The following is a 16,916-nucleotide window of genomic DNA, read 5'->3' as shown; positions in this document are numbered from 1 at the left end:
AACATGCCTTGTTTTATTTTGCATTTGATTAAAAAAAACGAAACCGGGTGATGTTCCACATGCCACCCCGAAATAAGAATGTACATTCTTAATTAAGCAATTTGTGTAAAAATGTGTTAGAATTTATCAATATATCTAGAAATCATGACTACATGCTAATTTATATCACACAAATTTAAAAAAAAACAAACAAATACAGATCCCATGTTCAGCAACTTTTGGAAAAGAAACTGAATTAAATGTTAAATTATTGTCATTAATTGGTAAATGTTTATGTATAAGCTATTAAGGCAAAACCAGTCCCTTATTTAATTTGATGACATGATTTTGTTGGCTATGTAATACAGTTTGAATAATCTTTACTATGAATGATTATTGTTAAAAGAATATGACAGTTCTGTAAACGGTTTGAATAAGTAAAGTAGATACATTTTGTTATAAGGTATATTTTAATTGCTGTAATACAGTCGTAAACAAGAACATTGGGTGTTAATAAACCATATTAAGTAATCACGTGTTAAAAACATTGTTTGTATAATTTAGCTTCATATAAACTATTGTTTATAGCTGTGTGATAAGCTTTGTATAATGTACTTATTTAAAACGGACATATCAGTTCGCTATTCGGTCTGAAAAAAGAATACGTTATTTGTTCCTTAACACAAAATTTGCTATCAATAAATGAAACTACGAATACAATTAATTTATTATAATAAATATGTTGACATAATAACCACGCGTTAACTATTGTTATGTTTTTGGGTATGGTATATATTAAGTTGTTCGTGAATTAGGTAAATCTCCTTTCGAAATTAGGTAGACATATTGATTAAGAAACCGGTTTCATTTTTTCGTCTAACGTTAAAATAAGCTACTGGATACCTAAGGAGTTATAAGAATTCCAAGAGCGGTAAAGACTCAATGACTTAGCATTCCGGAAACCAAAACGCTCAATCTGCATATTTCATAATCATATAATTATAAATATTGAACATCTTTATTAAAGTGTGCGAAATAAATTGATCGGAAAATGCCACATATGTTTAAAAACATATCGCAAACTTTGTTGCTCATGATATAAGGATTAACTTCACATGTTTATGGTATTTTCCATAACATTACGAAGCAATTGATGTATCCTTGTCTGACTTCCGAACTCTGCACTTAAACAAAATTCGTACCCAAATATATATATAATAAATCAATGTGTAACGCTTCGTTTTAAAACAAGAATTACTTTTTAGAATCGTTCTTATGTGTGTGTTAAAATTATTAGTGTACATATTTCCGAATATTTTCGAATATCATAACGTCACACGATTTTGTAGTTCTGTGTTGGATACTTGTTAAACACCATACCTATTGCTTATTTGCGTTTGTTTGTGTGTTGTGTTAATTTTCATTACAAAAACAGTATGCGATATAAATATTATGGCCTAAACGTATAATTAATACACTTGTATGTGTAAATCGTTACATTGCTTTATGGCTGCACAACATAACATTTGAACATTGATTTTAAAATATTTTAAATAAAAAAACAATGTGTACAATCATATTTATTAAATCAAGGTGATTGCAAAAGAAAAGCTAATGCTATAATTGCACGTGCATATATTAGTAAACGAAATAGAGTTGGGCAAGATACGCGCTTAAGAAATATATCTTTCTTAAGAAGTTTGTGTTTTGAGTATGGACGATGGATATTAATATAAGACAAAATACAAAAAAAAGTTCAGACAATATTGAAAGGCCGAATACACCGAATACTTAAACGTTGAGGTTCGAATAATTGTAGGGACTACTTCATTACATAGTATAAGCTAACCTTTTAAACGTTTTAACCCATAATCATTTGCATTTACCTTAACCTTGCGCTTACCCAAGCTTTCATCATTATTATGGAACTTTGTGTAATAATAAAACTAAAAAAATACTATTCAGATACAATCTCTGGATGTGTGTTATCATAATATTCTCAGTATTGTAACGAAAACTGATCTTAATGAAATCACCATTTAGAGCGTAATAGGGCAGCGTCTTTTATATTTAACGTTGAATTATGGAACGTTCGATAAGGCTTGATGTGTGATGTAATATGTCATCCTGATACGTCCGTTAAGAAAAAAACAGTTGCACACCAAATTCATATATCCTGCGAATATGTTCATAATATCGCAGTGGTTAGTATAAGAAATGTTTCATTGCAAACGCCGATTTGGTATTATAATATAAATCAGAAGATCACAGGATAGGCCATAAGGGTCTAGATATATATCGAACATAATTTCTTAAAGCGGACGAAGCGAGGCTTCAGCTTCAGTTTTAGGTAAGTAGGACGCTAATGTGAAACTGTCATGACAATAACTATACTGGATCTAAAAGGAACGCAGTTTAATATATGCGTTTGTTTTGTATTTGTTGATTAAAATATATGTTTTACAATTATCGGCATGATGTCGGTTGCACATCTTAAATAGATATATATAGTATATATCGGGTCGATATGTAGCCGTGTTGCACATCCGATGTCGAACCGATATAAAACCCGATATTGGCCGGGCATTGGAAATAATATCGGGCCAACATAGGACCGATATGACATGTTTGCTTGGTGTCTAAGCTTCATCACATATCTGCAGGAATGTTTGCCAAATATGTCAGAAATAAGTGCGCCAATTCAAAAATAGTCGGAAAATGACACAGACTGGCAGTTGAAAACCTGTTTTAGTTTTTAAGAATCCAAGTTAGGGTCAAACGTTGAGCGTAGATGCTGGTTCATTTGGACTTTCAGCAGTCTTTTTGCAAAACGAAAAATAGACGGCATATGTATCCCGCGCATTGAATACAACACAGTAGAGATCATTTCGAATTGGAAAAGGACTGTTGCAATTGTGTTTGTTGAAAAAAGTATACCATTATTTGTATGGACGCGAGTTTACAGTAGAGACAAAACACAAGCCTCTTAATCGATAGTGGATTTCTCTTGCGATTACACAAGTATGACTTCAATTTGAACTATAAATCTGGTATAACAATGTTTGTGTCAAAAAATAAATTACCTTATACTCAGGACAAAGTACCAGAAATTGATATCAATCAATTCCAGTTGCGTGCTCGTTTACCTTTGTCTGAGGAGAAATATAGGGCGTTTAAACAAAGTATATGAAGAAGATGAGGACATGCATGCATAAAACCCTTGTTTGAGAAAGGATAGCCAGAAAAAAGTACCAGACTTCATTAAACGCTCAGACACAATCTCACATGAATATGTGATACAATTGTATACAACTCGTTAAAGGTAATAATCCCAAAACATTGTGCATCAAACATATCAATGCATAGTAGCATGAACAAAAGAGCATGCGAATGTATGTTCTGGTGCGGATTGATGAGAGACGTAGAGGATAAAGTAGAGAAATCTACAATGTAATCAATGAATCATAAAGAGCTAATAATTCCAGTGAAATGCCTGATAGGCCGTCATCAAAGATCAGTGCATATTTGAATATGTAATTCAATTGTATTGGAACAGGGTATTCACTCTGACACTAATCCTTTTCACAATACTAACCCAATCAAGACTGAGAGAAGTTCAGTGTGAGAGATACTTTGTGATGTATGAGTGAGTTTAATTACTAAACGTGCATGCTTTTATTTAATATGTCTGAGTTGAAATATCGGGTTTTGAAATAAAGCTTCTGAAGAAGATGAGGACATGCGATGTATCAAACCCTTGATTGAGAAAGGATGACCAGAACATAAGTACAAGACTCCATTAAACGCTTAGACACAACCTCACGAATATGTTGATGGAATTGTAAACAAAGCGTTATATGTTATAATCCCAAAACGGCTACAACGTGAAATGTTGCACATTGTGCATCGAACACATCAATGTTTAGTAGCATGACAAAAGAGAGTATGCGAATTTATGTTCTGGTTCGTATTGATGAGAGACATAGAGGATAAAGTAGAGAAATCTAAAGTTTGTGCACTGAACACTAGTAAAATGAATCATAAAGAGCCGTTGTTGCCCAGTAAATGTCTGATAGGCCGTCATCAAAGATCGGTAAAGATGTGTTTGAATAACAAGGCAGACATTATTCGTTGACTGGACTATTTTTCAAAATGACCAGAAGCTAAAAACCTCCATTTGTAACGTCCAGGAAAAGTTATTTCGTAACTGAAAAAAACCCACAAATTAAGCGATTTGGCTACATTGATGAACGTGTTACGGATAAATGACCGCAATTCGCGAGTAGTCAATTTAAGGAATTTGGCGAAGAGTGACAAACATACAATATCGAGACAGCGTTTTATTCAAAGAATGGGACAAACTGAAAGATATGTTCAAACAATCAAGCAAAGAGAAGCTTAAGAAAAGTGAAGATCCCAACAAGACACATATTTTGCGATAGACTTTACACTTTGATGTCCAAAGAAAAAGTGAGCATGCGTATTAAAGTTTGAAAAATTGAACATTCAATTAGAAAGTTTATTGTTGAATTAATATGCAATATATGTTTTAGTAAAAACAGCCTTATGGCTAAGTACTATACTTTCAAAACCATTGAAAACATTGAAAACATATGTTTTATTGCAATGTTCATGTTTACCAGTCTGTAACTTGTTTTACAAGATTTAAGTCCCTTGAATACTCTTTTTAATAAAGATATTAATGGTTCAACATATCTTTGTTAAAAACGTTACAGACCATTTTAAAAGTCATTAAAAAGTATTTGGTTTGTATAGCACTTAAATTTGGCAGATCGTTCGTATTTTAAAATATATCGTAATCATAATCTTCATCATAGAACACAACAACAACTATATCATCATCACCATCGTCATCATTTGTGTTTTTTACGCAGTATCACACTATCAAATTTTACGAAAACTTGATTATTTTGAACACTGCTAGCATTAAACTAAGCTACACTATATAAACTATACATTCAAGTACTATATCAAAAACAACACAAGTAAAATACTAGGACGGTTACTAATCTAGCTAAAGTCCTTCTGCTATTAACCTAACAGTATATTGCAAAACAGCTAACCGTTTATTCAGATTAACCTTTACACTAAAACAAATTACCTTCATTAAAAAGAAGCGCCATTTAGTTTAAATAGTGTTTGATGTTACGTTGTAAATAATCAACGGTAAAAGCAATCAGACAAAATGTGTTTTACATCATTAAACATATTAGAATGACATAATATACATATTTAATGATTTTGATGCAATCGTATTACATAAACTAAATGTATTTTTATCAGGAAGCTTCAAAAATATTGTTTTTTTTAAGCATGGACGAAATGTTCGTATTTTGTTAAATTAAATATTGCAGGAGAGAATTTTATTGATACCATTTAATTATTGATATATTTTTAGTTCACACTGTAACACAGTTTGGTTGTTATTTCTCATAAGCCAACTTATTTAAGAGGGAAAACAATGTATTGTAATTATTATTTAAATACAGATATATCTTAAACAATAAATTGAGTTCTTATGTCACCAATACACTCCATTCAACTGTTGTACTCACTTAACATGTTACCAAATTTTTTGGTGCGAAAGTATAAATGATATGAGTAGATAATGTGCAGGGCTCTAGCGGGCATACGTTTAAATTAATTGCGGCGCAAGTGTAAAATGAAAAACATATTTAAAGGCTTAAAATCTCCGAATATGTGAACACATTATTCAAACTATCAAGGTTCACAGGTTCACTTGCTCACAATTTGTTTCACAACTCTTAAGTAGTAGGATTGTTAACTGTTTTAAAAGGCGGATTACTTTACCATCCTGTGACTTCCCCATTTGTTAGGGGAAAAATAATATCTTGGAATATATCATTTCAATAGTTATAAAAATATAATTAAATAACAACTATTGAGCAATAATATGTATAATATGTATACAACTAAATCAAGTTAATTGCTGCATGCATGCAATAAAATAAAAATGTTTCTCATTAGAATGTGTTTAACGATTACAAAAATACATTTTTATTAATATTTTTAAAACAAAAAATTGACACATGTGTAACAATACTGATTACATTAACCAACTAATAACTATAAATAAAAATAATTCTTAAATCAAGTAAACATATATCGAGATTTGTTCCATGCATACAGTGGTAAAATATACCATAGGACAATATTACAATAACAATGAACAAAGAAATCCGATGATAAAAGGTAACAATCTAATGGCTAATCGAAAGGCTATTTGTTTACCTACAACGTCCATAATGAAACAATACATATATTTTAACGCGATGATAATCAGTTATTAATCACAAAAAGCATATATCCAATAATTGTTTCGTATAAAGGCATATTTAAATGATAACGAATACTTAATTTCGCAAAATGTCGGTTTAGCAAAGGTTTCCGCTGATCGGTTTAAAAATGAAATTGTTTTCAAAATGATTAAATTACACCTAAACAACTCTTTAAATACTGTATTTTCTTTATCTGAGAACGATCATAAGTTGTGCATCAATCTGAAGCAACTATGAAACAATTAGGAAATTATAAGTTCACATACATTATATGTACAACGTTTGATTCTGAAAACAACTTACAATTTCTGTAGATTCGACAGTCCTTGAAATGCATCTAAAGGAAGCGATGATATCAAGTTGTGGGATAAATACCTGGAATAAAGACAAAGTTAACTGAACTTATCAAGTGAAAATATTCCACTGCGAAACAAATAATCATATATTTCAAATAAGCTAAGAAATGGTTAATGTAAATCTGCTTATGCCTCTAAGCAACCTTAAACAAATGACACACATAAGACAACGGCACACATCAGAGACAGTTCTTCCGTACACTACACCCCGATAACTCATCATCATCATAATCATCATCATCATCTGGGCAATATACGAAGCATCACCCCATCAAATTTTGCGAGGACATGATTTGTTCGCATACAAATCACATTTAACTAAGCACCAATTTATAAAATTAACTATAAATATTTGTACTGCATCAACGACAACACAATTGCGTTAAACGCTACATCAACTAAATAGCTACCCATATACTACTACTCACCTAACAGTATATATTCAAACCGTTTACAATTTATTCAGATTTAACCTTCAGTTTTCTTATTATATTTATTAAAAAGAAGCGCTATTTAGTTTGAATATTGTTTGCTGTTTATTTATTAAATTATTAACGGCAACAATACTGATACAAATAGTGCTTTAAACAAATAAAACACATAATAGAAGATAATTAGTTATTGATCACAAAAAGCATATAGGTTGACATAATTCTCTGAACGCCAACCGAATAATAACGACCTATGCCATGTGATTAACCCTTCAAGCAACACAAGGAAACACATTGCTTAAGCTTTATATGATAATAATGGTGATGAAGAATATGATGATGATGAAAAAGAACAGAATGATGATTACAATGATGATGGTGATGATGATGACGATGATAATCATGATGAAGTCGATGATGATGATGATGCTGATGATAATGTCTATTATGAAGATGGTGATGATGGTTTTGTTGTTGATGATAATAATGATGATGATGCTGCTGCTTTTGATGAAGAAGATGAAGAGGAGGAGAATGAGAAAGAGGATAATGATGTTGTTGATGTTGTTGCTGTAAATGATGATGATGATGATGATGGTGATGATGATGATAATGATGATGATGAGGAGGAGGAGGAGGAGGATAATGATAAATGATGATGATGATGATGATGGTGATGGCGATGGCGATGATGATGATGATGATGATGATGATGATGATGATGATGATGATGATGATGATGATGATGATGATGATGATGATGGTGAAGAAGATGAGGAGGAGGAGGAGGATAATGGTGATGATGATGAGGATGATGATGATGATGATGATGATGATGATGATGATGATGATGATGATGATGATGATGATGATGATGATGATGATGATGATGATGATGATGATGATGATGATGATGATGATGATGATGATATTGATGATGATGATGATGATGATGATGATGATGATGATGATGATGATGATGTGATGATGATGATGATGATGATGATGATGATGATGATGATGATGATGATTGATGTGATGATGATGATTGATAATGATTGATGAAGATGATGATGATGATGATGATGTTGATGATGATGATGATGATGAGTTGATTGATGATGATGATGAGATGAAGAGGAGGAGGAGTAGAGGGGAGGAGGAGGAGGTTAGGGGAGGAGATGATGGATGAGGATTATTTGGTGGTTTGCGCCTACATAAGGGTGAAACTAATGAAATAAATCGGACAATAAAACGCTGCAATTACTTAGCCTCTTTTGCTAACTCAAGCAAGTATTGTCAGAAGTAAAGGTGCTTTCTTTTCGAATAGAATATTAAATGCAAACATGTTCAAGTACCGGTTTATACTTATACATAATTGCATAATATAGTTTCAATAACAGTTTATGTTTTATATCAACTATATTAAGGACAAAAAGACAGGACAATGATGTTTTTATATCCTTAAACAACGTTATGAGTCTTTTGTTTTTCAAAAAGTTTGTATTGACACTAATAAAATGATTGTTGAATTGATAACAAATGAAATAAAAAAGTGTAGTGTCACCAAAAACAGTCAAGCTTCATTTGCCTTGGCAAAACCAACTCTTTACTTCTTTATTATAGACTATTTTTTTCTATTTGCTGCTTTTAAAATAATAAGATATTGTTACATAAACATCTAGGGATAGACATCAAGCTTCTCTCGAATTATACACCAATTTGTTGGATATGGGTAATAAACTTTCATCGAAAGGGTGCTTTTCAGTTTGGAAAATGAAAATGCTATGGGAAAACGCTTAGTTTAACGTTTGGACGCTGGAAAATGGGCACCATACTTTAAAGAAAGTTTAAACACTGGCTGAACTATATGAATGGTCATGTGCACTTTACATGATTATATATCCGTCCTACATGCTTGTGTATTTTTGGACGCTGAAAGATTAGCACTGTCGATATAAATTATGAAACAAGAACGCAACATTGGTTAAATCTCTATGTGTACAAGATGCAATAATCACGGTATAAGCTTTGAAGCTGCTTGTGTTCTTACACGAATATTAAAGTCCATGAAAGATAAAGTTTTGCAATTTTGGACAATACAAATATTGGTTGTGTGCATTTTAATGCAATACAACCACTAAATTAGATAACGAATCGCATGCAAGTGATAAATTTAGACGGCACTCTATCAACATGATAAGTTGACATGTACTCTGCAAGAACGTGTTAGTCTAGAGTCGGGAAACTCGTATATATGGCATCTGTTTACGTAACATGACCAATATAATTTAATATGAAAACAAACGTTTTAAATACCTTACATGAATAGTCAAGTGCACGGGTTTCATTTAAACGGAAACTGACTGTATCAGTTGAAAAGCCGCCTTAGTTTTCTTAAAGAACGAACTAGTCCCTAGTCCGGGAAAACTATTGTTTCGTTTTTTTGGACAATGAAAGCTACACTAAATTAACGCACGCGACAAGAATTTATACGGCACGTGACTTCCTCAGCTGTATACCGTAAACGAACGTATTAGAACATGTTTCAGGAAAATTATTGTATTGGGACTTTTTACCAAGAAACATGGGGACTTTGAATAAAAAATGTACATAAAAAGCTTATTTTTATTAATCATAACGTGAACTTGACTTGATCAGCATAGTAACAATATGATGCATGGAGCTGTAAATATGACCCATCAATTGCTTGAATATTGTTGTTCGTATTATTCGCCGTGTATATTCTCTTACTTTCAGAGGAGCTATTCCTTATTAAAAAACATAGCAATATTTTGCATTGCTTCAAACAGTTTGTAATTTGTTATTTTCATAGTTCAACGGGTTTATTTTCACTACATCATGTTCACATGCATTCATCTAATTTTATTTTTCCGCTGATCAGATATTATAATAGACTCGCCCATTAATAAATACGTTGAACGATGAAGAACAAAATAATGATTAGGTTGATGATAAGGTTGATGATGCACTTGATGGCATCTACTTCTATTATAGATGCGTTCCAGTATGTGTATTTACCTTCTAATTGTTCAGTCTCAAAGAACTATTCACCATTAGAAGATGTTTGCTAGGGCAAGAAAATGGCTTAAATCGATGTGGAAACCACTGAACCAATAACATAGTCCGTGGTAGGTGTCAGGATGCCAAATACTTGACATGTTTTAAGAAACTTATGTAGCGAACAAAATACGAAAAACAAATTATTTGGAGAATGTTACGTATTTGGAGCATATCAATTATTTACTGGTTAAGTTAAAAATAATAACTGAGTGTTGCAAAGCTCGCTAAACGTAAAAACAACCACATACAATTGACAGTGACTCAAATAGTTTATAAAAAGTAAAACGTTCTTGATTAATGCCATAATACACACAAAACTATAATAATCATCATAAACAGAAACAACACCAGCAGCAGCACCACCATCTACATTATAATCAGCATTATTATAACCCTTTTGGTAGCGTCTTCGTTCTCATCATGATCATCAATATAATTATCATATTGATCATCAACATCGTCGTCAGTATCTTCAACATCACACTTTCCTCGGCTAGAATTGTATTATCATCATAATCGATATTTATTCTCAACATTATCTTCATCTCCACGACAACCTAAATCAAATTTATATTTGAATGTATCGATAATTTTCAATCCATCAACACAAAACTTTGATCCATCACTGTCATCATCAGAAACATCGGAATCCATCATGTTAAGTCATAACCACCAAAAAAACATAGCAACTTTTGCCACTACCACCACCACCGTCGCAACTACCGCCGCCATCGCAACTTCTACCGCCACAATCACTACCAACGCTAATACTACCACCATTGCAACCACTGCAACCACCGCCGCAATAAAAACAACCGCCACCAAGCCAACACCACAACATCCATCACCATTATTGCCAGGACATTGTATTCTCACCACAACCACCGCCTCTGCCGCCATCTCCAAAGCCAAAGCCACCACTTACACGATACAATTGTCATGATATATTTATTTGTCTATAAAAATATTACATGTATACACATTCGGATGGTCGAAGCAGTTCATATTATGGATTTAGTAAGGTATTCAATCCTTACTTCAAATCCAGCCGAGAATAATAGTAACAGTAACATGAATTAACAATACGTGTGTAGGTATTTTGTAGAAATCATAATTTACATATTCCTGACTACAAAAAATGGGAATTGTGAACATGGATATGCATTTTCTAAATAAGCGTGTACCATTTCATTTTTCGGTTTTAATTATAAATGAGATATTTGTTCCGTATTACATATCTGAAAAAAAATCCGATAAATAATGACTCAATAGCAGGCGAAATATATTTAATATAATAATAAAAGGGTACATTGATCAGTATTCACCCGCTAGTTGGAACTGGATTTATTCTGATTAAAATAAGTGGAATGTGTTCAAATAAAGGCTCGGTTATTAATGCTACAGACGGTTTTTATAGAAATCTGGAACAGTTAGAAAAATGTAAAGTTATTATTTAAATTCGAATATGCCTTGTTTTATATTGTATTTGATTTAAAAAAACGACACTGGGTGTTGTTCCACATGTCACCCCGAAATAAGAATTTACATTTCAAATTAAGCAATTTGTGTAAAAATGTGTTAGAATATATCAATATATCTAGAAATCATGACTTCATGTTAATTTATATCACACAAATTAAAAAACAAAACAAATACAGATCCCATGTTCAGCAATTTTTGGAAAAGAAACTGAATGACTAGAAATCAGAACGAATTGGAAATATTTAGGATATAAATGTTGACACCCTAGCTTTATGTTAAATCATTTGTATTAATAAGTAGATGTTTATGTTAAAGTTATTAAGGAAAAACCGGTCCCTTATATAATTTAATGACATGATTTTTTTAGTTATATAATACAGTTTGAATAATCATTACTATGAATGATTATTGTTAAAAGAATATGACAGTTCTGTAAACGGTTTGAATAAGGAAAGCAGATATATTTTGCTATAAGGTAAATTTTAATTGCTATAATTCAGTCGTAAAAAAGGGTATTGGGTTTAAATAAACCATATTAAATAGTCACGTGTTAGAGCAATGTTTGTATAATTTAGCTACATATAAACTATTTTTCATAGCTGTGTGATAAGCATTTTATAATGTAGTTATTTAAAACGGACATATAAGTTCGCTATTCGGTCTGAAAAAGGAATGCGTTAATTGTTCCTTAACACAAAATTTGCTATTACTAAATGAAACTATGAATACAATCAGTGTATCATAATAAATATGTTATCATAATAACCACACTTTAACTATTGTTATGATTTTTGGGTATGGTATATATTACGTTGTTCGTGAATTAGGTAAATCTCCCATCGAAATTCGGTAGCCATATTGATTAAGAAACCGGTTTCATTTTTCGTATAACTTTAAAATAAGCTACTGGATACCTAAGGAGTTATAAGAATCCCAAAAGCGATAAAGACTCAATGACTGAGCATTCCGGAAACCAAAACGCTCAATCAGCATATTTTTATAACCATTTACTTATAAATATTGTACATCTTTATTAAAGTGTGAGAAATAATTTGAATAATAAAACATGTCGCAAACTTTGTTGCCCATGATATAAGGATTAATTTCGCATGTTTATGGTATTTTCCATAAATTTACGAAGCAATTGATGTCTCGTTGACTGACTTCCGAACTATGCACTTAAAAAGAAAATAAGTACCCAAATATATATATATATATATATATATATATATATATATATATATATATATATATATATATATAAATCAATGTGTAACGCTTCGTTTTAAAACAAGAATTGCTTTTTAGATTCTTTCATATGTGTGTGTTTAAATTATCTGTGTACAGATTTCCGAATATTGTTGATCATCATAACGTCACACGATTTTGTAGTTCTGTGTTCGATACTTGTTAAACACCGTACCTTTTGTTTATGTGCGTTTGTTTGTGTGTTGTTGTTTTTTTTTTCATTACAAAAATGGTATGCGATATAAAAATGTCTGGCCTTAACGTATAATTAATCCACTTGTATGTGTAAATCGTTACTTTGCTTTATGGCTGCACAACATAACATTTGAACATTGATTTTAAAATATTTCAAATATAAAAACAATGTGTACAATCATATTTATTAAACCAAGGTGATTGCAAAAGGAAAGCTAATGCTATGATTTCACGTGCATATATTAGTGAACGAGATAAAATTGGGCAAGTAACGCGCTTAAGAAAAATATCTTTCTAAAGAAGTTTGTGTTATGAGTATGGACGATCGACATTAATATAAGACAAAATAAAAAAAGTTCAGACAATATTGAAAGGCCGAATATACCGAATACGTTAACGTTGAGGTGCGAATAATTGTAGGGACTACTTCATTACATAGTGTAAGGTAAGGCTAACCTTTTAACCGTTTTAACCAACAATCATTTGCATTTACCTTAACCTTGCGCTTACCCAAGCTTTCATCATTATTATGGAACTTTGTGTAATAATAAAACTAATAAAAATAATATTCAGATACTATTTCTGGTTGTGTGTTATCATAATATTCTCAGTATTGTAACGAAAACTGATCTTAATGAGATCACAATTTAGAACGTAATAGGGCAGAGTCTTTTATATTTAACGTTAAATTATGGAACGATCGATAAGGCGTGATGTGTGATGTAATATGCCATCCTGATACATCCGCTAAAAAAGCAACAGTTACACACCAAATTCACATATCCTGCGAATAAGTTTCTAATATCGCAGTGGTTGGTATAAGAAATGTTTCTTTGCAAACGCCGATTTGGTATTATAATATAAATCAGAAGATTAAAGGAAAGGCCATAAGGGTCTAGATATATATAAAACATAATTGCTTAAAGCGGACGAAGCGAGGCTTCAGCTTCAGTTTTAGGTAAGTAGGACGCTTATGTGAAACTGTCATGACAGTGACTATACTGGATCTAAAAGGAACGCAGGTTAATATATGCGTTTGTTTTTTATTTGTTGATTAAAAATATATGTTTTACAAATATCGGCATGGTGTCGGATGCACATCTTAAATACATATGTATAATATATATCGTGCCGATATGTAGTTGTGTTGCACATCCGATGTCGAACCGATATAAAACCCGATATTGGCCCGGCATTGGAAATGATATCGGGCCAACATAGGACCGATATGACATGTTTGCTGGGTGTCTAAGCTTCATCACATACCTGCAGGAATGTTTGCCAAATATGTCAGAAATAAGTGCGCCAATTGACCAGTCGCCAAATTATCGATCGCTCCGCCCACATAGTCACGTTGTCTAGTGATTAGAAAACTTCGACAAGCAGATCGCAATTATAGCGCATTACGTGAGTGAAATACTATACCTGTAACGATGTATCATGCTATTTTTATTAAAGCCGCACACTAAACTAAACTGCTTTGTACAACTTTAATACAATCATAAATGCTTTAGAGAGAAATGGCGTAATCAAAATAAATTAGTTAACTATCAGAAACGTTTCTTATACATATTAATTATAGGAAGTTGATGAAAAATCAGGTGTAAAAATGAGCATTTATTTCATATTGATTTTGAACTTGTATTAAAACCGTCTGGCAGTGATTCCGGTTGCTATTCATATATAATTTTGAAAATATTTTTATTAAATGCAAATAACACATCCATATCATGATGGGTTTTTTGTTTATTAAAAATGTTTAGATCTTTGTTTTATTGTGTTATTTTTAAAAAGACACCGATTTTTTAAATTTAGATATAAATTAAATTTTGATTGTAACCATAATATAATACAGGCCTAATTTCGTGGTTTCATTAACAGATCTAATATGCATTTTATTTCATTTATGTTTAATGGGAACCTGCTACATTTCACTATCGAAAAATGAAATTTTGGTATTACGGTGCTGTTCACGAACATTCGAATTGAATACATTTAGCATATTATGCATTTGTTTATTTATAGCAAGATGGCCCTAATATGTTAATTGCAATTTTCACATTTCTCCCCGTATTAATATATGTTCTATTAGAAATGTTGTTGTTGTTGTTGTATTACTATTAGCCTTACATTTTACACTTGCAGTCGCTTTAAGCTAGCTAAGCCGCGTTGAAATCACCTTTTTGTTGTTTTAACTTTAGTTAAAACAATATTTAAGTTAACAATTTATAATGATTTCGATTGTTTATGATCCACAGAAAATAAATATATAATTGGAAATCATTTATGTAATTAAATATTTCTTTTCTTGTGTACAGTACCTAACAATTCCTAAAATGTTCATTCATTCCGAGATCCACGCAACATACTGTCATTTATTAATCATCGACAATTACGCTGAGATTAATAAGCACGTGTGGCAATTATTATGTTGTCCAAATTGCTTAAAAATATTGTGCATCATACGGTATAACACGTTTTATAGAACACACAACTGATTTAGTTACAATATTTATTGAGTTTGTTTTCTCATTACTCGTTCATATGTTCAAGAAATAAAGATAAAATAATAACCTTTTATAAAGTATGTATAGCACCTACAATGTTGAATAATGATCGAACAGTAATGATCATGCATTTGATATAGAACTGTGTAAACTCTTAAAAATTACGTCCATTCCATATGTACGATACGCTTTTTTTGTCCGACAAAATGGCGGCCAGATAAGCGTTGCTGAGGGGTGTGTGAAAAATCGATATTTCATTGGCTGATCGAAGAATGTGGGCGGAGCGATCGATACTTTGGCGACTGGTCAATTCAAAAATAGTTGGAAAATGACACAGACCTATTTTAGTTTTTTAGAATCCATGTTAGGGTCAAACGTTGAGCGTAGATGCTAGTTCATTTGGACTTGCAGCAGTCTTTTTGCAAAAAGAAAAATAGACTGCATATGTATTTCGCGCATTGAATCCAACACAGTAGAGATAATTTCGAATTGAAAAAAAGACTCTTGCTATTGTATTTGTTGAAAAAAGTATACCATTAGTTGTATGGACGCGAGTTTACAGTAGAGATAAATCACAAGCCTCTTAATCGATAGTGGATTTCTCTTGCAATTACACACTTATGACTTCAAGTTGAACTATAAATCTGGTAAAACAATGTTTGTGTCAAGAAATAAATTACCTGATACTCAGGACAAAGTACCAGAAATCGATATCAATCAATTACAGTTGAGTGCTCATTTACCTTTGTCTAAGAAATATAGGGCGTTTAAACAGAGTTTATGAAGAAGATGAGGACATGCATGTATAAAACCCTGGTTTGAGAAAGGATAGCCAGAACAAAGTACCAGACTTCATTTAACGCTCAGACACAATCTCACATGAATATGTGATACAATTGTATACAAATCGTTAAAGGTAATAATCCCAAAACAGTGTGCATCGAACATATCAATGTATAGTATCATGAACAAAAGAGCATGCGAATGTATGTTCTGGTGCGGAATGATGACAGACGTAGAGGATAAAGTAGAGAAATCTACAATGTATTCAATGAATCATAAAGAGCCAATAATTCCAGTGAAATTCCTGATAGGCCGTCATCAAAGATCAGTGCAGATTTGTTTAAATACCAATGCAGACATTATTGTTGATTGGACTATTTTTCAAAATGACCAGAAGTTGGAAAGCTTGATTGTTTATTAAGTTAAGGAAATAGTGTCGCGTATCTGAAACAAATCTAATTCCGCGATTTTGCTACATTGATCAACGTGTTACTGATAATTGACCGCAGCTCGCTTGTAATGAATTTAAGA

General features: G+C 31.8%; 1 protein-coding gene across 6 annotated transcripts in view; it reads right to left on the bottom strand.

The window, feature by feature from the left end:
* Positions 1-16,916, bottom strand: part of LOC127864471 (insulin-like growth factor-binding protein complex acid labile subunit) — a 349,772-nt gene that overhangs the window by 261,694 nt on the left and 71,162 nt on the right. For all 6 annotated transcript variants that reach the window (XM_052404091.1, XM_052404094.1, XM_052404090.1 and 3 more), the window contains one exon: positions 6,603-6,674. In XM_052404091.1, the coding sequence (XP_052260051.1) occupies positions 6,603-6,674 (72 nt within the window). The remainder of the gene's footprint in view (positions 1-6,602; positions 6,675-16,916) is intronic.

Source organism: Dreissena polymorpha, chromosome 1, assembly GCF_020536995.1.
Source record: "Dreissena polymorpha isolate Duluth1 chromosome 1, UMN_Dpol_1.0, whole genome shotgun sequence".
NCBI lineage: Eukaryota > Metazoa > Mollusca > Bivalvia > Myida > Dreissenidae > Dreissena > Dreissena polymorpha.
Note: the sequence above shows the minus strand (reverse complement) of the source record. Positions and strands in the feature narration are given on the sequence as shown.